The sequence below is a fragment of the Teleopsis dalmanni genome, chromosome 1, assembly GCF_002237135.1.
Source record: "Teleopsis dalmanni isolate 2A chromosome 1, ASM223713v2, whole genome shotgun sequence".
Classification (NCBI taxonomy): Eukaryota; Metazoa; Arthropoda; class Insecta; order Diptera; family Diopsidae; genus Teleopsis; species Teleopsis dalmanni.
This window is the reverse complement of record NC_051846.1, coordinates 67,909,775-67,934,149: the sequence shown is the minus strand read 5'-3', so window position 1 is coordinate 67,934,149 and position 24,375 is coordinate 67,909,775. Positions and strand designations below refer to the sequence as shown.

Below are 24,375 nucleotides of genomic sequence, written 5' to 3'. Positions count from 1 at the left end.
ATTGAATACTTTTGGTTTGATTGGGCTTGATTTTTAGCAGAGTACGTATGCAATGTTAGTGATGCTGTATCTCTGCTGGATATCTTAATCTTTCGTATATTACTCTATTTGTTATTAGTGAAGCAAAATTTGATAATTTCTTTAAAAATGCATTTAGTAAAATTTATTTTATTACTTTTTTGCTTTTTTTTCTATATAATTTGTGGTAGAGTATTATCAATGTATAGAGTTTTCTTTATATTATAACTTTTACCACAAAACTGAGTCATTTATAAAATTGTATTTATTAAATCATGATTTTAAAAATTACATACTTAAATAAAAAAAGTTTGTATGGTTTTGTTTTATTTTTTTTTTATTTTTTATTTTGAAAAAAATTCTCTTAAAAATGCACATAAAAATGTTTAATAAATATTTTTACTTAAATTTTTGTTTTTATTGACTTGCATTTATGTGAAAGAACATTTATGCTTGCATTTACGTCAAACGAATATTTAATATTAAACAATATATATTCATGTATTTAACTTTTTACTTTCAGCTCGAATAAATAATATCAAAATGTCTGCCTTAAAGAGACTTCCTGACGAATCATATCAGTTTCATATCAACTAAATTTTTTGAATGCTGCAATAAGAATTTTTATCTGCACAGCAAACTGCGCGTAAAAAGACCAAAAAGCACTGGCAACATATCAAGTAAACGAAATGGTGGAATCTTCAAGTCTTGGTCGACCACTAACCACACCACAACAGCCCATACCACAGCACTCGCCCTCCGGTATGCGTTGCGGCACATTGGAAACGCGTGTACGCGGCGCATGGTATCGTGTCTTGGTAGCACTGGAAACTGATTTTCTGGCCATTAGTTTGGACGAGTCATGCGATACGGCAATAAGCGTAGATCATTCGACCACACTTAATGGCACATTAGGGTAGGTTAAGCGGCAGTAGTGAATTGCTGCCAATAAAATGCAAATGAGTATTTATGTTATGTATTGTTCTTATCCTTTGTGCAGGAGTAATCACAGTGGCCACAATGGCTCGATACCATCGTCTGGCTCGATGCAGGGCATGGGAGCAGCAGCGAATACAGCCGAAATGGATGCTTGCACGGAAAACGGTGAACATATGCTCAATAATAACACAATGGACAATGGCTTGGATATGTGCGATGTACCTGATCATGTAGCAAATCAAAAACGACATGTAAGTTTGCACATATCCCCAACACCAGAACCCAATAAGGATATAAGGATGTTTGCTAAATTAATTGATTTCGTTTAGGTGCGTATCATTAAATCGGACAATAATGGTCTTGGTATATCGATTAAGGGAGGCCGAGAAAATCGCATGCCAATATTAATTTCGAAAATTTTTCGTGGCATGGCAGCAGATCAGGCCAAAGGATTATACGTTGGTGATGCTATACTAACAGTGAATGGCGAAGAACTCCGTGAGGCAACACATGATGAAGCAGTGCGTGCGTTGAAACGAGCCGGACGTGTTGTTGATTTAGAAGGTAAGTGAATGCAAAAATTATTCTTAAATTAATTAATAAAATTAATGCAAAATAAACAAGAGTGAGAGGGTAAAGTTAAAAGTGTAATCATACAAAAAAAAAAACAAAACAACTCTGATAAGCGGCTTAAGTACCTTTCACTTTAATTTATTTGTGTTGTGTATGGAAAAATGCTTCGAAAAAGGAAAAAAAAAATTAAAAAACGTAAAAATCGACTTGAAAATAAATGAAATATTAAAATTTGCGCAAAATATAATTTTTCAACTTTATAGGCAGCGCAATCGCAACGTTTCCAATCACAATTGTGTGCCATTAAATGTTGTGCAACATTTCGTTTTATGCTGTCAACGCGGCAATAAAAAATTAATGCGCGTATCCTGGAAAACATTTCCAAAATGAATTTCAGTGTGGGTTGCATATGTGAATGTGAATGCGAATGTGAATGAGAGTGTGACTGAGCGCAAGTTACAGGAATTTGTGAATTTGTGCCACCAGCAGACGATATAGAGTGTGGAGTGTGCTAGCGTAAGGATATGTACGCCGCACCACAGGAATTGTGTAATTTTCACCCGAATTTACAACACGCAGCAATTTGCGATTGTAAATGCGATTCACGTAAATCAACAACGCAACAAAATACTCATTGCAATCGCGGTCTTCACATTCCCAAGTAAATTTGCCGTTGGCAATTTTCTTGTATGTGCGGCGTTACTGCATCGCCACATCGAATTTACCAATGTCGCCCCATCAAGTCGGTTGCCATTGCAATTTCAATACAAAGCAGCAATACAAAGTTGCTGTTGCAAGTTGTTATTGCTGCTGTTGCTGTTGACGTTATTGCATTTGTTATTACCACTGGTTTACGTATATACATATAGCTATTGCAGTATGGTTGTTGGTTCATGATTCCTGGTTCATGATTCCTGGTTGCTGGTTGTTGGTTGTTGGTTACTAGGTTTTGGTCGTTACTGCCCTATCGCCACTCAGTCAGTCGCAGTCACAGTCACAGTTGTTTGTGCAGCAAGTGAGCGCGTTTAATTAAATTTCAGCCCTTATACTTTGACTATTACGAGAAAAGATGATGAGGCTGACTGTTTCACATCCTTGATATGTGTGGCCTAATCTCAATTTGGATGTGCTGCCGCATGAGTTATCAGTCTAAAGACAAACAAGTTGCACTCAGTTGCTTTCTATTATGAAATCAAAGTTGAAATGTGAAAAAAGTTCCGGTACAGCTCGTCATCACTGTCGTTGTTATTTTGTTTACATTTGCTTTAAGTTTATGCACTGCAATTATGTTGTACTTGACGTCAGCAATCCTTCCAACCGACTACCATGATATGTGAGCTGTAGTCGGGCGAGCTTGTCAGTTGACGATGTTTGCATGAGTAAATGTGTCAGGATATGTCAATTGCTGATTTCAGTCTATGAAAAGGTGAACTTATCTGTTTAAATTGCTTATCCTTGTAATGTAAAGTGACCATTTTAAAACGTTGCACTTGTGTATTTTTGTGCATTTCTCATTAATTACAAAGGGAGAAAGAGAAATGTCGCGTAATAATAAAACACAGATAATGTCATATCATATGAAATGGTGTATTTATTCGTTCAGCTGTTCGTAACATAAATAAGTTGGAAAATGGTGTTGACTTTAAGTAATGAAAAATTTATTTTCCATGAAAGAAAATTTTAATATTAATATTTTTGTGGCTTAAGCTATATATTTGCAAAAATTTTTTTAAATAGTGTTCCTAAATATTCAAAAGTATTTTCAATAAAAAATTTGTAGAAGTGACAGTGTTTAACAGTTGATTTCAGGAGTTGATTGCTTGATCCAAAAAGTGGTTAAATGTGGACCATGTAGGTATATGATTGAGTTATTTTATTTTTTTACCGAAACACTAATCGTCAAACAAATCTCTAACCGAAAACACATATAATCAAATCAGTCACTTAATATCAAAAATGCTTCATCCAAAAAGTTTTAGACATACATCAGTGATTAGTCCAAAAAATTTTTTAATTGATTGCTTTATATGTGAATACGTATGTTAATAATAATGCTTAAAAGTTTATTTTGTTCTTTGAAAGTGATTAATCATTTAAACGTAATACAACCGTTATATATAAGTGCATCTTTGATAGCAAATTGATTTTCTGTTATGATAAATACGAAGAATATAAGATTATATTTTTAAATAAAAAATGCTTGCATACTTTACGGGTGTAAAATGGATATGATAACGAATGAAATATAGTTTATGATTTTTTTCTGATATTTTATTTAATCAATGACGTGGTCATCATTGGAAATACTAGAACATACTTTTGCGTAATGTTTGCGCAGTTCATTAAAATAATTATAATAATATTTAGCAGCAATTTTATTTATATGTACACATCTATATGTATTTAAATATGTATATTTAAACAGTAGTATTTGTATTGGTGTTATATTCGACAATGAAAATACATTCCGGAATCACACAATAAAACTAACTCTTCTACCATTTCTTCTTCGATAGTCGATGTTTTCCCAGTGTTTGTGAAGTTCAAAATATAGCATTAACTGATAATTAACAAGGGCACAATAGATCTTTAAAGTCGCAGTGCACTACCACTTCTTTTCAATAATAATAATAACAATAATAGTAATAATAATAATTTACAGACTAATTTTAACTAATAATATTACTACAATATATCGGAATTATATGATTTATATTATCCACTTCTTATTTGTCAAGGCGTGGTCTTTCATGTAATCCCTCTACTGGATAAGCCACTGCACTTAGTATGAACTAATAATAATAATACTATTACTAATAAGACTAATAATACTAGTATATGCAAGGTAATGCACCAAATTTTTGTCTAGGAGTATTGACTGATGTTTGCTACTGTCTTAATTATCTAATAAACACAATCAATTTGAAAAATCCTAAGAGCTTAGAATCTAAAGTTGAAAGAGTTTCAAGTTTTGTGAACTAAAGCAATCAGACAATGGATATAAGAGAATTTCTTGGTTCGTCGAATTAGGATATTCTAACTTAGAAACCCTAAAATATGGTTTTATATAAAAAGTGACTAAAAACTTGAAACTTAAGCATTGAACATTTGAACAGCCTTGGCTATTTGTGGACAAACACTATTAGTCATGACTTCTAATTTGACAGCACGAATTCTAAGAATCTGACACTTGCAGTCCAAACAAATTATATACGCACTATAAACTAATGAATAAGAAATTCGATTATTTCCTCAGACCACTGACGATGAGTACTTGACAATACTCGAAAAAGCGTTGTACCTATGGTTAGCCAATTTTCAATAAATTAACTAAATTTTTGTTGTTGTATGTTTATTTCTATTTGAATAGATGGATTCACTTTTAAATAGTTTTTTTTCGTCATAATACGGTTCACTTTGTTGTTGTATTCTCATTTCTATGCAATCCCTTCTCACTTTTTAATAGTTTCTTTTCGTCATAAAATGCGTCATTTTCGACAAAAAAAAAATTAAAATTATAAAATTATAGTTGATTGAAAATTATTAAAATTATAGTTGATGAAACTATAAAACATTCCATTAATCGCTTCAACTATTTAAGTGGGTTTTGAATCAACCAGCAGAATTATGTTATATTAATTATATGAATAATAAATATGAGAAAATGAAAGCAATTAAAAAAGAGAAAATTTTTGCGTTTTTATATGAATTTTTAAGTTTCTATGCAATTAATTATACTATCAATAAGAATAAAAGTATATTGGACTATATGTATAATGGTGCATTAGGACGAATGACATCCTCAGGACCTCAAGATTGATCCGATCAAAAGATATATAAATGTTAGAAGTATATAAATTATATACGAAAACTGACAGACTTACCAACACCGCGTTATCAAATCCCAGAATGGTTAGAGGCTCCTTGGGTAGGTATGCAGATCTGAGTTCAATTATTGCTTAGTCTGATGAAGTGATAAACAAAGAGGGAAGTGAAGAATGAAGTGATAAATACCTCGAGTTAAAAAAGAGTAAAAGTGCTCAAGTGCACTGGCACAAATAGCTTCAACATAAAATATGTATAATATATACATATTGAAGAGTAATACTACAATAAAAAAATACTTGAAAAAATAAACCTAATTGATTTTTGTGCAAATTTCTTATAAAAACGAATTGCAAATATTAATCTATCTGCATTTAAGTACTATAGTACTATATATAAACCTGCTATTTTCATTTCATTAAATTACAAAAAAAATTACCTCTTTTAATAGATATTATATTATGCAAAAATTCAATTTATATTAAAAATATATAAAATTGCACACAGAAATAGTTTTAACTTTTGGAAAAAGATACATTTGTGGTTTTTGCCATCGAACTGTCTTAATTAAATTTTCCTATATTACTGTATAGTATCTATATGTACTTATGCCTGGTGCATATTCCATGGTATTTTTTGTCTTGTAATGAAGAAGTTTTTTCTCAAAATGAAAGTCAACGTGTACGTGTTAACTTTTTCCAATTACTCATGCCAAAAAATATTTGCTTTACATTTGCTTGTTGATTAAATGTACACCACAGCCGTTAGGAGCTACTCCTGCACCTTTGCCATGTCAGTGTGTCTTTGGTTGGCTCAATCCACACGAACCAATTTGCACGCAAAAAGTGAAAGAAATCAAGTAGTCAAAAAGTCCACTTAAATTCTACTTTTTTTATAATCTTTTGTTTTTTTTTTTGTTTTTTGTTTTTGTTAATTTTTTTTGTTTATTTGATACAAAATATAAACAAACGAAGAAGTTAATCAACAGGACTTTCGAGCACCATCAACAAATTTATCAGCATAAAACCGCAACCAGAAAACAGCACAAGCGGCAGAATTGGAAGAAATAGCAAAAGAATCCGTTTCTCAATTTTATTTATTTATTTAAGAGTTTTGTTGGGTTATTTTCCATACAAGCAAGGAAGGCACGGCTTTAAGGAAGTGAGTTGAAAGTAAACAAAAAGTAAGGCCGCAAACCAATATCGGAATTGTTAACTGACGCAGCTCAAGAAAAAGGATTACACCGAGCAACATAAGGACTTTATGCTAAATCTCATATACATGTACTTGGTGTGTACTGCCAGACACCTACACACATACGCATGCCACATGCCAACCCAGTTTGGCATTGAGTAATGAGAAAAGTTTTCCATTTTAATATGAGATTCAAAAAAGTTGAAGTGGATTTCAGCGCTGGACAAACATTGTTCGCATTAAGAAAACAAACTGGGCTAAAAAGGAACAGGTGGATGAAACAGGTAGTTAGCTAAAAGCATTTGTAGTCAACCTTTGAAGTGTCGGTAAGATTTACTCTGCTTTGTACTGCGTCAGAGTTGATGGCTTCATTTGATGAACGGTTGAACGGTTGGACGGTTGGTTGGTACGACGGCAAAATCTATGCAAATTTTCGCTTCCATCACCAACAGTAGCAGATTCATAATAATTATATTTTCTTTGATTTCATACTAGCTGTATCCGCTGCAATGAGAGGATACGAACTTAAAATTTCTATGAACCAAAATAGAATATAAATATGAGTACATTATTGTACTATATGTTTGAGATATATAGAGTAATGGGATCAGGGATCTTTTGTACTGCTCTCCACAAGTATGGAGTAATCGTCTGAAACCTTGTGTTGTTCTCAGAAACATGAATGTCGACTGGACTAAGTATTATTAATTCATTCCTTGGTATTGAGTGAATACCCAAGTATTTTTGTATTTTGCATATGAGTGCATCCTATATTCCTAAAATGTGCACTAGTGACTTTGGTTCCAAAACTAACAATCTGCACACCGTACTTGATGATTATATACTGCTCAAGAGTCCTTTAAGCATACAGTAGCTGAGTAATGACGCAGTTAACATTCTTAACCTTCTCTTGAAGAGACCTTTCTTTCGGTTATTATCAGTGGTTGCTCGTACCCTAAATAAATACTGATGACTTTGATAAATTTTGATAGTAGTATCAAAGATTTAAGATTATTATATTACTATATCTTAGATAATAATAAGCTGCTCATACATTTCCGAATCTTTACATTTTAAAGATTTTTATATTGTAAAATATTACTGATGTCAGTGATGATGTTAGTCAATCGATCTCATATTTATTTGGGTTTAGGAGTGCTTCATATGACAGCTTTGAATGGATAAAATTTTCTGAGACTTAACTTATAAATATTTTAAGCGGGCAGAGGTGCATGTAGTTTTTACCATAACAATTTCTTGCCAAAACTTATGATCCCATTACTTTTCATGGTGACGAGGATCGATTATGTTTTTGTCCAATTAATGTATATTTTCCATTTTTAGAAGTAATACAACAGTGCGTCGATGATATTCTAAATGGTGGTTTATTATGTTGCTCACAAACTAGTACGAATAATTTATTAAGGTACAAAAAGCGAACCTGGTGTCATCCTGAGTATGTCAGCCACATAAATATTATATAAAGCGAAAGAAAGTGAGAAACTTTGAAAAACGATTGTATCTTTTGATTTAAAAGATGAAAGTCTGTAATGATTTTACTTGTAGTTTTCTGAAAATTTCGGGGACATTCAAAACAGTCCACTTTTTTGATAAGTTCCCATGATATAGTTTTATTGTAAGTGGATACTGTACATGATTTAAATGTTGACCATTTGTTATTGCCAACCTGAAGAAAGTAGCTCCTCCAAGAGTCTCCAGGGTTACATTAACCGGTACCCTTTAGGACATATCTGAAAAAGCACCAAGGTAGGCCAAAAGGTCTGTTTTACCTTCAATGTTTCTATGTCCAGGAACCCAGACGAGAGTGATATGAGCTGGTTAAGATTAATTTGTCATTTGCTTCTCTACATTCTTTCACTATCTTTGTTTTTGTAAAAGATTAAATATATTTCTGCCTTTATTTACTACATTAGCTGGCTTAACTCTTTTTCTGTCTACATTCTTTTACTATCTTTGTTTGTGAAAGATCAAAGATATTTCCGCTTTTTTTTACTACATTAAATGGCTTAGCTCGTCTTTCTTTGCCTTTCTGCATTCTCTTACAATCTTTTATTTTGTTAAAGATCAAAGATATTTCCGTCTTTATGTACTACCTTGCAACTTTGCCTAAGTTTTTGGTAATGTTAACACCGAAACAACACCCAAGGACTTTAAGTTAAAAATATATGCTAATACATGCGGAATTTCAGCTATGAAATTCTGATAAACTTTATGTAAAGTTAACCATTAGCTCCACAATTTAAATTCAATCTCCAAAAAAGTTTATAGTTCCAACTAAAATATTCTTTCTTAATTACAACTCAAAACCAGTAACCAGTAAGTAATACATTAGCGTTCAACTCTTTTCTTCATCATTATTTAATCTTTCTATTATTTTAATCAAATACATGTACAAAACGAAAGCAATCCCCTACCGGTTGAGAAACACAACAGACAATCAGACAGACAAATTCTTCTCGTTACTGAATCTGCACATATGCTGCCTCCAGAGTTCCTATTGCTATCGCTACCATTACAATTCAATTCCAATTTTCGCTTACATTTTGCACATATTTCTTCTGTTTTTATTTCATATTGGTTTTTTATTTGAATTTTTATCCTTATTCATGGTTTTAATTTGACCGTCTACACCTGCTTCGCATTTTTCTTAACATTTTCTTCCGTTCTCCAGTGCCACCAGTGCTTCCAGTGCATCCAGCGCCTTTGCCTAATACTTTTCGGCTTAGTTAAAGTACAAAATATCTTATTTTTCCTTTATTTCATTTTATTTTCTTCCTTTTTTCTTTGCTTGTTGTTTTTTATCCTTTCTTGCCGATTGGTTTAAGTCTGCCTGCGGTAAAGAAAACAGTTGAAGTTGTGGTTGTCGGTAAAACATCAGTTTTACCTTGACAGCTTTATTTTCATGGATTCTACCTTTTGTGCGCCAAGAAACCCGCACTATTTTTCACCCAAGTACTCTCTTTTTTCATATAGCACACATATATATATATATATATTTATATAGCACACCGATATATCTACATATATGTATGTATATACTATGGTAGATAGATATATGTACATAGGTGTATATTGCGCGTATGCATGTATTCCAACTCTTTTTCTTTTATCTGCTAATAGACGTGCCTGGATGTATGTGCGGAAAACTAAACCGAAAGCACATTAAAGGATTACAGCAGCAGCAACAAAATAACTTCGCAAATGTAAAGAAAATAAAGGAAAAAATATTTCCCGATAAGGAAATTCGAACTTAAATTGCTGGTTGGGTTTTGTAAGTTGCTGTTTATTATGGTGCATATTGTTCAAATAATAGGCCGATCCATTTGTGGCTTAAAATATTAAATTGCAACGAAATTGAAAACCAATATTTTGCTTAACCATTATAGTTTCAAGCAATCTGCCGCATATCGGCCTACAGTCGTCGTAGTTACGTGTATAAAGTTTTTTCTTAATATCATCAATGCTTCTTCCTACTTTCTGTTTTATTGTGTTGGAACGTAATTGCAAAAGACTCTTCAACTTAAAACAAATGAAATTAAATTGAAATTTTACCATCCATACCGTATAATACAATTGCACATAAATGGAAATCATTACGAAACAAAAATTCATGCTCGTCTAAAAAATATTTATTGCTCCGGCTCCGGCTCCGGCAACAACAACTCCGGCTGTTGCGAGGCAACAACAGCAGGGCAGGAGGTACCAACGCATTGCATGCTGCACTTAATGAACTTAATTTAATTTTACTTTTCAATTTCGCAATAAGGCTTTTCGGGATTCAGTGTAACCGTCTCCATCATCGTTACCAGTACAGAGCACAACAGCACAGACCACAGCACAAATGCAGATGTCCTTTTTCAATCCAGCTACTGATATTGCAATACTGCTCCACACTGCTCCTCTGCTTCTCCGCCTTACAGCTTCGGTAATTCACTGCTTTACTCCTGTCAGCAGTTGGAAAATGTTGTTGCCGCAACGAGAGCAGCAGTTGTCCTAATATAGTTACAGTTGCAGTTAAAAAGCATAAACTTTATATAAATTTTACAATTTAATATTTTCTTTTTTACATTTTCATATTGCGAAGCGTTGCTAGTTCTGCCCTACTCAATGCGCATTCTATAGATTTAAGATACTTTTTAATACTTCAATCAAGGCAACTACAATTCCAGTTAACAGATTTCAGATTTCAGTTTACAGTTTACAGATTCTGGATTTTGGATTTTGGATTTCAGATTTCGCAATTCTTCTTCGTCCTTTTGTTGGTTGTGTTTATTTGTCTTAAAATCTGCAATTGCATTTTTTATTGTGTTATCCTTTCTACGAACAATGACATGTGGTTAGCATTTATCTTGATTACCCAAATGCTTTTAGTCTGTTTGCTTCTTGTTACATCATTAATGAAGTTTTCTTGGATGAAAAATTTCAACTCAATTTTGGGCTGGATTTTTTTTTCTCACTATATTGCCTGGAGTTAGTAATTATTCTTTTAATTTTATTAAAAAAAAAATTCAGTTCCCAACAAAAAAAAAGCAAGAGGAAAATTCAAAACTAAAACTGCAAAATATTCCATATCTGAATTTGCAGTTTCAGTACTTTTAATTATTAATTAGTCGCAAGTCATGTACGAATGGTAATTGTAGATAAGGATATCAAGTCAGACAGGAATAATGCAATTGCTATAATAATTGGGCATCAAGTTTTTCTTTTTTTTGACTAATATAAGCAATGAGGTTTATAAGGGTTTAAGTGGAAAATATATAGTATTCTATATATCTTAAATTACAAAATCATAAATGAAACTAATGGCCATTCAAATGCATTTTATTTGCTACCCAAATTATTATGTAGATATGCGGCACTTTAAAGCATTTTGTTATAAGTATTAATTTATAAAGGGGTGTTTTCGAACAGTAGTGAACTACAACAACAAAAATTATTGGCTGACCTACCATCAGTGGTCTTGGAAATAATTCTTATATTTAATTATTTGTAAATAAATTTTTGAGACTGCAAGTACCAGCATTCGAACTCGGGTTCTGCCAAATATGAAGCTCAGAATCAGCGCACCTTAACCAACTGATTCAAAGCCGTTAACAAGAAGATAAGAGAATCTTCTTCTTTGACTTCTTATCCACATCAGAAAACTGCAATGAGTACTCAATATTTGGATCATACTCAAATCATTGACTGTGTTTATTTATATGCATTCTGACTCTCTTTTTCGAATATTCAACTCCACCTAATTTATACCTACAACTGACAGCATTATAATAATTTATACTCTGCTCATATGATATTCATAAACACCGACACTCGACACAAAAGTGATGCAAATGATTTATGAATCATTCATAAGTATTTCATCACAGTCGGAAAAAATTTGCTTGTGTTGTTTACTATGCATATAATTTACTACTAAACAATCCTTAATTATATGCACATGAAATATTTAAGAACAAAAACAAAACACATGCATTTACAACAACACACACCAAAGGCATAAAACTAAACACACACGAATTTTTTGCTTAGCAAACAACAGCGCTCATGCAAAATGATCGAGTCATTTATTTTCGATGAGTATATTCATACTCACCTAAGTATATGCTATGATTCATGAATCATTTGCCTTTTATGCTACTCTACTTAGAAATGTGCACGTATTTTTGTTTAGGTAATTCATTAACACCAGCACTCGTTAATGAAAACACTTATGAATCATTTCGTGTGGTGAATGTGAGTGCATATAAATATCGTGCGATAGAAACATTTATACGAATTTAGATTTGGTCTTTTATGAGTGTACTCTGAGTGTTATAATTATGACTCGTTGCAGATCTCTAATCCACATGAAGATAATAGATGCCGCATTCAATAAGCAGTCTGTGAAGTTATCTTTTAATATTATATAAAGACGCATAAAACAACCTTCTAGTGATATATATAAATCATAATAATTTTGACGTATTTTAAACAGTAGTGTATTACAACAACAAAAAATTTTTGTTATTTATTATTTGAATTTTTTCAAGATCAATGACTATGGGTACGTGGCAATACTCAAAATAGTTGTATTGTCAGCGAAAAATTCAATTAATTAATAAATAATAAAAATTTTTGTTGTTGTATTTTAAAGTGGGTCTTTTTAAAGTACGTCTCTATTAAAACAATATTTTCTATAAAGAAATATGGTTTCATTCATCATAATTGACTTTAAAACTCAAATTTGGTAATAATTTTGGTTAATATCCTAGAGGCGTATGTTCTTTGCGTATTTGAACGAATTTGAAGACTTGTAATATTGCTTGCGTAGGTGTCCTGCCTTAAAAGAGCACGGAATGTATATTTTGGGATGGCAGATCGTTACGAGATAAATATCATAAATTTTCTTAAAGATGCGTATGACCAAAAATGGGTTAAAATAATCGATTTCTTTCAGTAAGCACTAACGTAAAGAAAGTATATCATTTTAAAGTTCAACTTATCTAAGAGTTTTATTCTGTTTTTAATTTACATTGAATACAACAACAATTGTAAATTTGATCTAACCCTAACTTTCTGTATAACATAACGTTAACATGGCCCTAAATACAGTCTCGTACCACATCTATTTGGGCATACTTTTATGAATTTCTGTGGAAAACTAAAACTTAAAACGTGTAAGGAGATTTCTTTACTTCTCTATAAAAAGTTCATATTAAATTTTAATTGAGTGACGGTGGAACAACCATTTTTAGCTCGAATAGCTCATTAAAAGCGCAGTATTCTTATTTGAAATATTTTAAGTGGTTTTCGTAAGCACTTTATTGCTAGATTTGTGTTTTGAAATTTGTATGCATGTGATATTTTCAAAAAGAAAAAGGAATTTGTCTTAACAGATCGATTGATTATAAATCTTTGAAATTAAATTTAATACAGAAATCACTAAATTAATTGGAGGTTGTAGGGTAATAGCATTTGATGGTATTTAATTTTCGAATCATTTGGCGTTGTTCAATCACGAACATGAGTTTGACCTCCGGCAGTATGTTCAATCATGAACATGAATTTATACCATATATTTAATTACTATAGTTTATATTATCACCTAAATTCTTAGAATAATGTACTAAGGAAAAATATAGAAAAATAGCAACCGTATTTAATTATTAAAATAAAATATATTAATTATTAAAATAAAAACAATAGGAGGAAAATCCCAAGTGTTGGGACTTCCGTCCATTTTTAACCTTTTTTAACCTTTTTTGACAAATGTAATACAGTCCACTAAAATCATAATAATTTAACCTTGATGTAGAAATTAGTCTTAAAATATTTTTGTATAAAAACACAACATTATTTTAAATAAATTTAGTAGCTAAAATATACTCAAACTGTGTACTTCATTGAAATAAAAGTACAGGCGTTTTGCAACAAGTGTGTTGAGAGAGATTATAAACTCCACCTCGTTTTATGAGGTACTTAGGGTTTCATCTGCTCACAACGATTTTTAGTTAACAATATAAGCATTGTCGTTTGATATTATTTTTGGGCTACTCATGATCTTTATTGACCAATACTATTTGCGATTTGGACTGCTATTTTCGTTTCACTCTTGGAACTAAAACATCTCATTGAAGTCTATATACTTTAACAAATCTTCTCTTGTCATGCAGTTGTAAAAGCCATTTCATTTTCTAACCTTATAAGGTTAGAACACGAGTTGATAAAGTTATTTATAAGGTTAAAGATACACAGATACTATTTATCACTGGTTTTAAAATATAGCAAACTTTATAATTCATATATGAAATCTACCTATAATTATGATATCGGGTTTTAAACTGGATTATATTAGAATACTGTACCATTAATGCACAACTTTAAAATTTGGATTTCCTTGGGAATATTTCAACGGAAATCGATTAATCAAAGTATAATAATATTCTAAGGATCATAAACTGCATAATCAGGCATTTCATAACGACATAGAGATACTTTAATAATTATATAAATTATTAATGAAGAAATATAAACTTTATTTTATTGCTTTTATTTGCTATAATAAAATTAAAAAAATTACTTTTAAACAATTTAAACTTAAACTGAAATCAAAAGTTGAAAAACATGCTCTCCTCTTGGCTATCAACAAAAAATTTCGGAGTGGAAAAAAGTATTTTTTGCAGTGTTTAAATTAATTAAGATTTCATTGAATTTCTTGCGAGTTGACAAACAATTGCTCCAAATTTGTTATTCTTCATATGCTTTGGTACCGAATTCTACTCTATTTGTGTGCAAATGTTTTGTCAGGAAAGTCCTTTGGGTCAAATTAAACCATTTGCTGCGCACTTTTCGGTCTGTGGAAACAGAATTCCAGTTTCATTTCTTCGGTGTTTTGTTCTCGATATTTGCAGTTGTGGATATGTGAGGATGTTTCGCTGCGAATGTTTTGCTTATAAACATCACGTACCGAAAACGACAACTGTTGTTAGTTGTTCCACTTCGTACGGACTCAGTTAATCTTTGGTTTTACTGCGCTTCCGAGAGTGTATCGCTTTCATGTTAAAAGGTTCTAAGTGCTTTAAATTATATCCAAAATGAATTTTTAAAACGTTCATGTGTTGTTTAGTTAGATTCCCTATGATTTATGTAGTAACGCAGTTCTTAACAATTTATGAGCCACAGACGATTACTCGAAAGCATTAGTATATACCATATATTCATTTCGTAGGACTTAACTTGGGAACTATGAGTAAATTAGATCTTGTTAAGCTTATTTTACTAATAATTACTTTTAAGTGAGCAATTCAATTTTGAATTGCATTTTAAGTGATTACTAATTTGGCGTTTAAATTTGCACAAATTGAGTAAAAATAATTTAAGAAATATAATACTTCATTCATATTTATTTTCATTATTGGAATATTTTTATAGCAAATATTAATTATACTGAAAGCGTCAGAGTAAAAAGATACAATTTAAATTCAATTAAAATCAATTTACTTCAATAAATTATTTTAATTGATGTATCTCTTAAACAAAAGCATGAAAGAACTTTGTTCTTCTTAACATTTAATCTAATAATGATGCCTTAAACAGAGCCTAATATTAATAACCTTAATTTATAATTATTTAAAGTAAATTGATTATCCTTGTAATTTACTTGATGAGTAGTCTCATTGTACCAAAATGGTATGGAATAGTAGGAATGAATATGGAAGAGATAAGATACCTTTACAACAATGACTTGCTAGAAGAAGATATCAAATGTACTTTGAACAAATAATTTGAAATAATGTAACTGAAAAGGGGAAGAAAAAACAATATTCAATAAAGACTTAAAAAGTAATGGAAAAGTGGATATATATTGAATATATATTGAATATAAGTATATACTACTTATACCAAAAATTATAAATTACAAAACATATGGGATTATCTGCTTTGTTGGCAATTATATTGTATTAATTAATAAAAAAAAATTTTAAATTTTATTCAGAAAAATGAAAATAATAAATATATATGAGAAAATATAAAAGAAATTCTTCTGAAATTTGGAGGGAAAGTTATTGATTGTTATATGCGGTCTCATTGTAAAAGTGTAGTTCTTAAAAGCGTCACCTGGCGGTAACTTAAAAAATATTTTGATTAATATTATATATATATATTCTAAGATCAGCCAAAGGGATCATGTTTTTATTGTTTCAAAGTATATTCTTACGAATTCAATCCTATCAAACTGAATTGAATTATTGGATCAAATTTTGAGTGCGCTATGGGCATCACTGATCCTGACATACCACTGAACATGTATATTAACTTTATTTTTAATAACTTTAATGTGTTCTTTGCATGTACAGCCTCACAATTCCGCTACATAAGGCCTTGCTGACTCTTGTATTTGCTTATATGGAAGCATTTTATTTTAAATGGATAGAATAACATAGAGCTACTTCCGATTATATCACGTTAAATTATTTTTTTAGTTCTGCCTTTTAGCACAGTTTAGAATCAATAGTAATACCAAATTATTTCGCGACATTCAATGTATTTCATCCACAAAGAGAAACTAATAGAGCATATTAATAGTCCAGCTTTTTTTAGTGCTGACTGTACCCTATAAATTATTTCATATCGAGAAGTTGGGTGTATCTGATGAAAAATAAGGCCAATGTGCGGTTGAAATAAAGTACAGAACATTGTTTTGCAATTATTGTTGTTGGCGCTTACTCTGTGTGATATTTCCGAATATGGTATAGCCTTTAGACCGTAGTAAAAAATATCCTACTGAAATTGAAGAAAGATAAGCTACCGAGAATTAAAACGGAGAACTTAATATTGAGTATTAAAAGGACTTAATACTGCGGAGGAAGTTTTTAGAGATCTTAGTCCTCTAGTTGGTATGCATCTAAAATTTTGTTTCTTCTGTGGCATAATGCATCATAGTTGACGTTCAGATGCTCCATAGACTCTTCCTCATCAAAGCAGAATCTGGAAATATTTGTGCTGGATATACCTATTTTGTGTAGGTGTTCATTGCAAGCAGCGAAAATTTGCTTTGAGAGTGCTTGCATTGTAGTTTTCTCTTGTATTGCTGGATGTAGCGGTGGTAAATTTAGCAATGCTTCCATGCCAGCAGTTGAGGTAGTTTAGACTAATGTATCCATTTGTCTTTTTATTATTATGTTATATATGTTGGATTGAGAAAAAACCATACTCAATCCTTCTTAAGCAATCCTTCTTAGTTCCATTTGTTGGAACTAGGAATTCATATAGTTTTTTTTTTTCATTCAACAAGAAACAGGAATGAAATACTGAATATTTTTACTGAATATTTAAAGCTGAATATTTTAAATATTTCAAATATTGCAAAAGAATTTAACGGTTTATGGTTTTAAAAAATTTGTACGGATATTTATAACTAATTGTATATAATTAAATATATTAAATTTATAATTTAAATGTTCCAATTTAACATTCAAAAATTTTTAAAAGTTATTTTCTTAAGACACTTGAACCGAATTGAGTATTTTGTCAAATATGTGGTCCATAAAGAACGGTTAGCTATTCGTATTAGTTGCCAAAAAGTTGTAGTCTAACCTAATCCACTCCGCCCAGCCTTGCCTCACGTAATTCATATATATAATTCTAAACAATCACCAATCACTTAACTTGATTATTTAAAAAAAAAAACAAAAAAATTCTGGTCTCTCTACCAGAATTGCCTCCATAACAGCAAGTATTTTTCATATTAAAAATAGTAAATAAATAATTGAAATAAATAAAAAATTTAAATAAAAGAATAAAAAAGGAACATGAATGTTCATATTTTTCTATTTTATTTTTTCATTTTTTTTTCATTTTTTGTTTTATTTTGTATTTCTACTAATTTCCTTTAAATTATGGTCACGTCCTTGATTTGCAGCGTCCGTGCACCGTCTGCGCCACAAAATATGCTACAACGTACACAAGTGCTTGCAATTTGAACAGCAATGGCAACGGCAACAACAACAAGCAACAACAACAATTGTAGCAATGGCAGCAATAAAAGTCATAGAAATTCGTAAAGTACAACAACAAGTAGTTGAAATGTCACTACGAACTACACTTTTAAGAAATAGAAAAATGGAATAATTTACAGTCTGATGCACAACACGCCCACAAACAGAAGTTATGCTCTTGCTTACGATTTTCTACATATTTTTCTTTAATATTTTCTTTTTTTGTTTTTTTTGTTGTTTTTGTTTTTCAAAATTGTTGTACTTTCAAATTTTTTATTTATTCTTTTGTGAGTTTTGTGTATTTTTCTATATTTTCTTAAGCGCACTTAATTCGACTACTCATTTCTGTGCTTTCTGTGCTTTCTTTGCACAGCTCAGTTTCAACGGAAGCACATGTGTACCGCTGGCTTTAGTTTCAACAACAGTGCACAGCAGCCGCAGCAGCAGCAGTGGTTACAGCAGCAGTAGCAGCAACAGCAGCGCCACAAGCAGACAAATACTCGAAATATAAGTCACGAAAAAAGGTACCAAAATGTCACATCTAAGCTTAGTACCAGTGGCAATACGTGTGAGTGGTTTGGATGTGTGTGTGTGTGTGTGAGTGTGCGTTTGTGAGTGTTGGTTACTGTGGGTTTATGTGTGTTTATTTTGGTGTCTCAATGAAAAATAGTTTTAGTGCTAAATGGAAATAGTAGCAGACTCGACTTGTGCACAATGAAACAGAGCAACAGCAATAGAAACAGCAACAAAAATACAAAGAACACGAGAAAATCATAATACCAAAAACAACAAGAAATGACAAAACAAAAAAATGTGTAGCATACTTTTGTGTGTTTATTTGCCTTCGTACGGAATTGTGGCTGCAAGTCACATTCCAATTGAAAGGATTTTCATTTTGTGCAAAATGGTCGTTTTAGTGTGGCATACTAATTTTTTTTTTAATTTTTTTTGTGTGTATTTTTTGTCTTGCTACGTTTTTCCTTGTGGTCCCTTTTCAAGCATTCAAGTACACAGTACATATAATTTTGTGATATAAAAAAGAGATTATTAATCGTAAATAAAAGGTATATATAAATAGAAAAGCATATTTTTTTCCTGAATTATTAAAATTTTCTTATTTAATTTAAAAGAAAAAATTTTGGCTTAATGATACGCTCATTAATCATTTCAGACACGAAAGGATATTAAGGTAATTAGTCCTTGGCGCTACACTGCAACTGCACCAATATACATTTTTTCGTTTTTACTCATATTTTTGCAGTAAAATCCTTCAAATAGATGGGGAAAAAATGCAAAATATGTTCATTAATATTTCATAATAATAATTACTATAAATATACATGACTTACTTATATTTGTTTATTTGTTAATAAAAGGATATACTTACGGAAATTTTACTTCTCATCCTTTTGTTTTCAACTATGTAATATATCACTCTCTTGTTTTGATTTCAACTCGGTTTTATTATAATTTTCTTTGGATTTATAGTAGTTAATAGGTTGCCTTATCTATTGACTTCGACTTGTATATAAGATCTTTTTTGTTTTGTATTCCTAATTGTATTTATAAATAGTATTTTTTTCTGTTTTATGCTCAACACCTCAGACCACTATTCACATTATTTCTTTACATTGTAGTAAGTGTCCAGATAACATAAACCAATAATAATAAGTAAACGGTTCTCAATAAAATGTTGTATTATTTGATGGAATCGAATCGGATTGAAGGAATTGTGTTTTTGTATTTGCTAGGTTAGGTTAATTTATACCGACGATTCTGAGGATCCACTTAGGCCTATTAGTCCGTCATATTACAGTATAAGAAATTCAGATTCTTGAAAATTTCCTTAAACATTTATGGTCAGCCAAAAATTCAATTAATTAAAATAATATAAAAAAATAAATTTTTGTTGTTGTATTTCACTACTGTTCGAAAAAACCTCTTTATTAAACATTTATTAAAGCCTATAACGCTCTTTGAAGTCGGGTTTTGGAGCTAGCCAAAATCGGCAAAAAATCAAGTCCCTAACATAGTCAATCAAAGCCGCACAATTGGTGGACAGTAATAAAATAGATGTTAGATACTTTGATCGTACTCTCCAGAAGTGCGACCAAAATGATTTTAAAGAGAGATTCAATATTCAAGTCGCGTTCTCAAAACTGCATTGACACGTTAACCAACCTACCAAAAGATTGTTGTCTTTACGGAGCATCTCAAACAGGATATTATTTTTTTTTTTAATAGAACGCGCTTCCAACTTGTTTACAGATGTCTATTATCATTGAGTCTTCTTGTCTTATAATAATTTATTCAATAAAAGAAGATAAAAACAACTGTTTGCATGGTGCCAGAGTTATGTTCAGATTTTTCATGTGCTCCTAATAATTACCTAAAGCACCCCGACTGCATCGACATTTTGGTTAGATATGTGTAATCATCAAAAACTGTCTTGGATGAAAATTATACTAAACTCCAGGATTTTAGAACAGTTTGACTGTGTAGTAATGTGTGCATATTTCTATTTAATATATTATCCACTTACAGACAAGCTTAAGTTGTCCTAGCAGTGTTCATTTCTGCCTAATAAAAACTGCAGTGTTCCGAAAGCCTATAAGGTACTGATCTATTCAGTCCCTTCAAAAAACAAATAGCATTACCCATTTTTGAAATATCAGAAACCGTTCTGGAAGAAAATTCAACTGTATTTAAAGGCTTTAGAACAGTTTAGCTGTCTGATAGTACATATATATTTCTACTTAATGTATTATTACTTTTTATATTACTACTATTAATGTATCCAAAAATACTATAGCTTTTCTATTAGTGATCACTTTTGCTTGAACGATAATGAAGTGTTCAAGATTCCTATAATATATAGATTTATTTAGTCATCAATGGAATACTTAACTGTCTACATTAGTTTTTCTTTTAGAATCGTCAGTAAATATGTATAGTTAAACTCTCTTTTTCCGATAACCCAGTGTCTCTAAATAATAAATTGACATTTTATATCCTGTCGAAAGTAAGAATGCATAAGATATAGTCAATATTTTCTTAGAGTAAAATTGAAGAGATTAAAATAGCGTATAATTATAATCAGTAGCCTGTCTATCTGTTACATTTGAAGATTTCACTTTGTGATACTTTATTGATATCGATCTATATATATAAATGAATAAAAATATACTAAAATTTTACAGTTTTTTAAAGATAGACGATGTGATAATCAAAGAAGTAGTTCAATACTTATTTGAGCATTCAACGATATTGTTTTGTTGAAATAAAATTTTGAGTTACTTATTCTAGATTTAAATTTAGTTGCTGAATAAACTTAAGATTTTTAAGATAGTTAATTTTACAAAAGCCAATTTTAATATTGCCATATAATTTTCTTTATAATTTTATTTATTTATAATTTTACTTCTTTATAAATATTTATATTATATATAAATATATATTAACTTATTTTTATTATGTGATAATTGTTATAATAATGTTATAGTTATTCTTTTTTTTTTTTTAAATGTCTTTATTTTTTTTTTCAATCAATTAATACTATAAAATTATTAAAAATATTTCTATACAATTTTTAAATTAATTTTATGATGTCAATATAATTATAAAAATCTGTTAAAAATATTTTAATTAAATAATTATTTATTTATTTTTATTCAAGTACTTTAATATTTTATTCATTTGATTTAAGAAATCTGCGATCAAAGCAAAATTAATTTTCTTTTATTATTTTTTTTACTATAACTTACAAAATTATAGTAATTTTTTTTGATCCTTAAAAATCTTTAATCAATATCCTTTTTCGGTGATTTTTCCAATTCAATGCAAGTGACATTCACAATAAAGAAAACACAACGCAGGTGTTGAATTTGGTGGCTTTTAAAAGTGAAATGCAAGTACATGGCAGCTCACATATTTTCTCCGCAAACCATTTTCGGTTCCTTGTTTCGCGTTTCTGAAACCAAAGACTAATGCTCCACTAAACTTGCTCGAATGCTTCTCAAATTCAGGACAATAGGGAACTTAATCGATTGGCAATGCAGCAGCTGCACTCTGTGTAATCACAAATTGAAGGCGCGCGCTAGTTTCGGTTTATTGTGCGAAAGGATATTCAAGTCAAAAGGATATTCAATAAGGATTTCAGTTTGGTTTTCAATTGTGGTGGAAATGGGTTAAGAATTTATTTGCCGTCATTGAAGTTCAATTTAATTATTGTTTACTTTCAATTTACCTAATTTTTACAATAAAGTATATGAAGTTTATTTAAGTTATTTGTTTTAAGTTTTTAATATATGTGGTGTTTATATTTTCTGCTCTAAAAAGTCAATCAAAATTAATTAGAGATAATAATTATTGTTTAATAGTTTTTGGATTTTTCAATAAAATTAAATTCTTTGTAATTTAAAATTTTATTTTATATAAAAATACTCGCTGAATAGAGTAATAGACTTCCCTTTAGTTAATATCTTTCTCCAGCTAGGTTTGTTTATTAGTTTTTCTATATTTTCTAAAATAAAATAAATATTTTATATGAATATATATCAAACAATTCCAATAATTCATATAACTGTGATAGTATAATATCAGATCACACGTCTAACAGATTGCAGATCATATAATATGCTAATGTTCTGTTTGTATATGGTTCAGTTCATGTAATTGAACTTGTCGTTCTTTAAACAATTTTTTTTCCAATAACATTTTTTGTTAGTGCTATAAATAAAAATAACAAAAATTAATAACAAATAAATATTTGTATCAATATTTTATTATATATGTATTTATCATAGATTAAAACTTCAACCCTTCTCGCTAAGAAACACTGATTATTATAGTCCTAAAAACGGTTACAGCGCGATATGATAGCTTAAAACGGCATGTTGTTCTTTGAAACCTAAGTTAAGGTACGCTTATTTCAAATTAGAAACCTCTTTCTTACCTCTGTAAAACAGACAATATTTTTAATACTTATACTAGTGATATCACAAAGGTTTCTTAAGGAAGAGGGTCCCTTTCGGACCTCTAACCATTTTGTTATATTAACAAAAGAGAGACTACATTTTAAAATTACTTTGCCACCTTAACAAAATAGGAAATATCTAAATGCCTTCTCCAGCATACTAGTGATATCATTACTATTGATAAAGGAAAAAAATTTGAAGAAGAAAAACCCTTTCAGACCAAAAACTGCTTTCTCATCTTTATAAAATAGGTATCATAAATACCAACACCGCCACTATCGAACAGATATTTGAGGATGGGAGACAGAATGAAATTACTTTTCTAACGAGAGTTGGATAGAAATAAGTATCATCTCAATTTTTTTTTTCTTTGACTAATACCTATGACAGTAGTTTTTGAAAGAATCTTATATTCGGTCAGTGAATCTACGCATGCGAGGTGTCCCATCAGTACCGCTTACATATTTAAAATTAGAACAATTTTATGATATAGTTTATAAACAGAAAGATGACAGCAATTAAGAAAAATTAAAATGTCACGGAAATCATCTTTTTTGATGATAAAAAAATTGATAATAACAATTTTTAACTATCGCTACTATTGGACCATTAGGTGGTCCATAGAGTAAGACAATCATCATGATCGTTGTTCAGGTCTATTATCCGAAATTTGTTTTAGCCTCTTTTACTATTTCAGTTCATTTTTCATTCTTTCTAGAAATAATTCTCCAATTTCCCAATATAATAGTTCTTACGTTATCTTTATTTTGGTGTATGTCTTAATCGATTACATGGACGTCTACTATTTCTGTCATATAGTTAAGAATTATTATCTTCGCACTTTTGCCGCATATACATATTTGAATGTGGGTGATTCTTCCTAATGTTTGAGTTCTCATATATTTGAGAATATTTTTAATTGAATTCAATAGCCCCGCATTGGTTTTTAATTAAAGTATAGTAATATAAGATTCAGATGAGAGGATTAAACTCTTAGATTTATGGTAATTCTTTTGAAACAAAAACCTAATAAAAATTATATTAATAAAAATATCAAACATTTTAATATTTTTAAATATTACGCATACATTTCTTTTTATATGCCATCAATTTAATAGCAAAGGAACTAACTTTATTAATTTGTGAAGTCTCTAAAAAGACGATTAATGAAGTAACTAATTTTTGGTATAATTTGTAAATATAGGAATAAGTTATTCATAATAGATTACAAAAAAAAAAAAATTCATCTCTTTAAATAAGTTTCAATAGGAATTGTAATTTTTTATTTTCTTTTCGTAAAAAAAGTCTTTAACAACTAAAAACAGGAACCTTACAAATTTAGCAGACGC

The 24,375-nt window shown here is 30.2% G+C and overlaps 1 protein-coding gene across 1 annotated transcript; it reads left to right on the top strand.

Annotated features, from left to right (window-relative positions):
• Window positions 1–545: 545 nt before the first annotated feature.
• On the top strand, window positions 546–18,183 carry LOC119683733 (beta-1-syntrophin-like). The gene is made up of 4 exons (XM_038097544.1): window positions 546–934; window positions 1,019–1,208; window positions 1,287–1,521; window positions 17,975–18,183. Exons 1-4 carry the CDS (start codon window positions 708–710, stop codon window positions 18,181–18,183), a joined length of 861 nt encoding a protein of 286 aa, XP_037953472.1. The 5' UTR covers window positions 546–707.
• The last annotated feature ends 6,192 nt before the right edge of the window (window positions 18,184–24,375 follow it).

Bases quoted from the DNA above. Each gene is read 5' to 3' on its own strand.
- LOC119683733 (XM_038097544.1), top strand. From the start codon at position 708: ATGGTGGAATCTTCAAGTCTTGGTCGACCACTAACCACACCACAACAG. The intron at 935-1,018 runs GTAGGTTAAGCG...TCCTTTGTGCAG, and splicing joins ACACTTAATGGCACATTAGG to GAGTAATCACAGTGGCCACA. The intron at 1,522-17,974 runs GTAAGTGAATGC...CTTGATTTGCAG, and splicing joins ACGTGTTGTTGATTTAGAAG to CGTCCGTGCACCGTCTGCGC.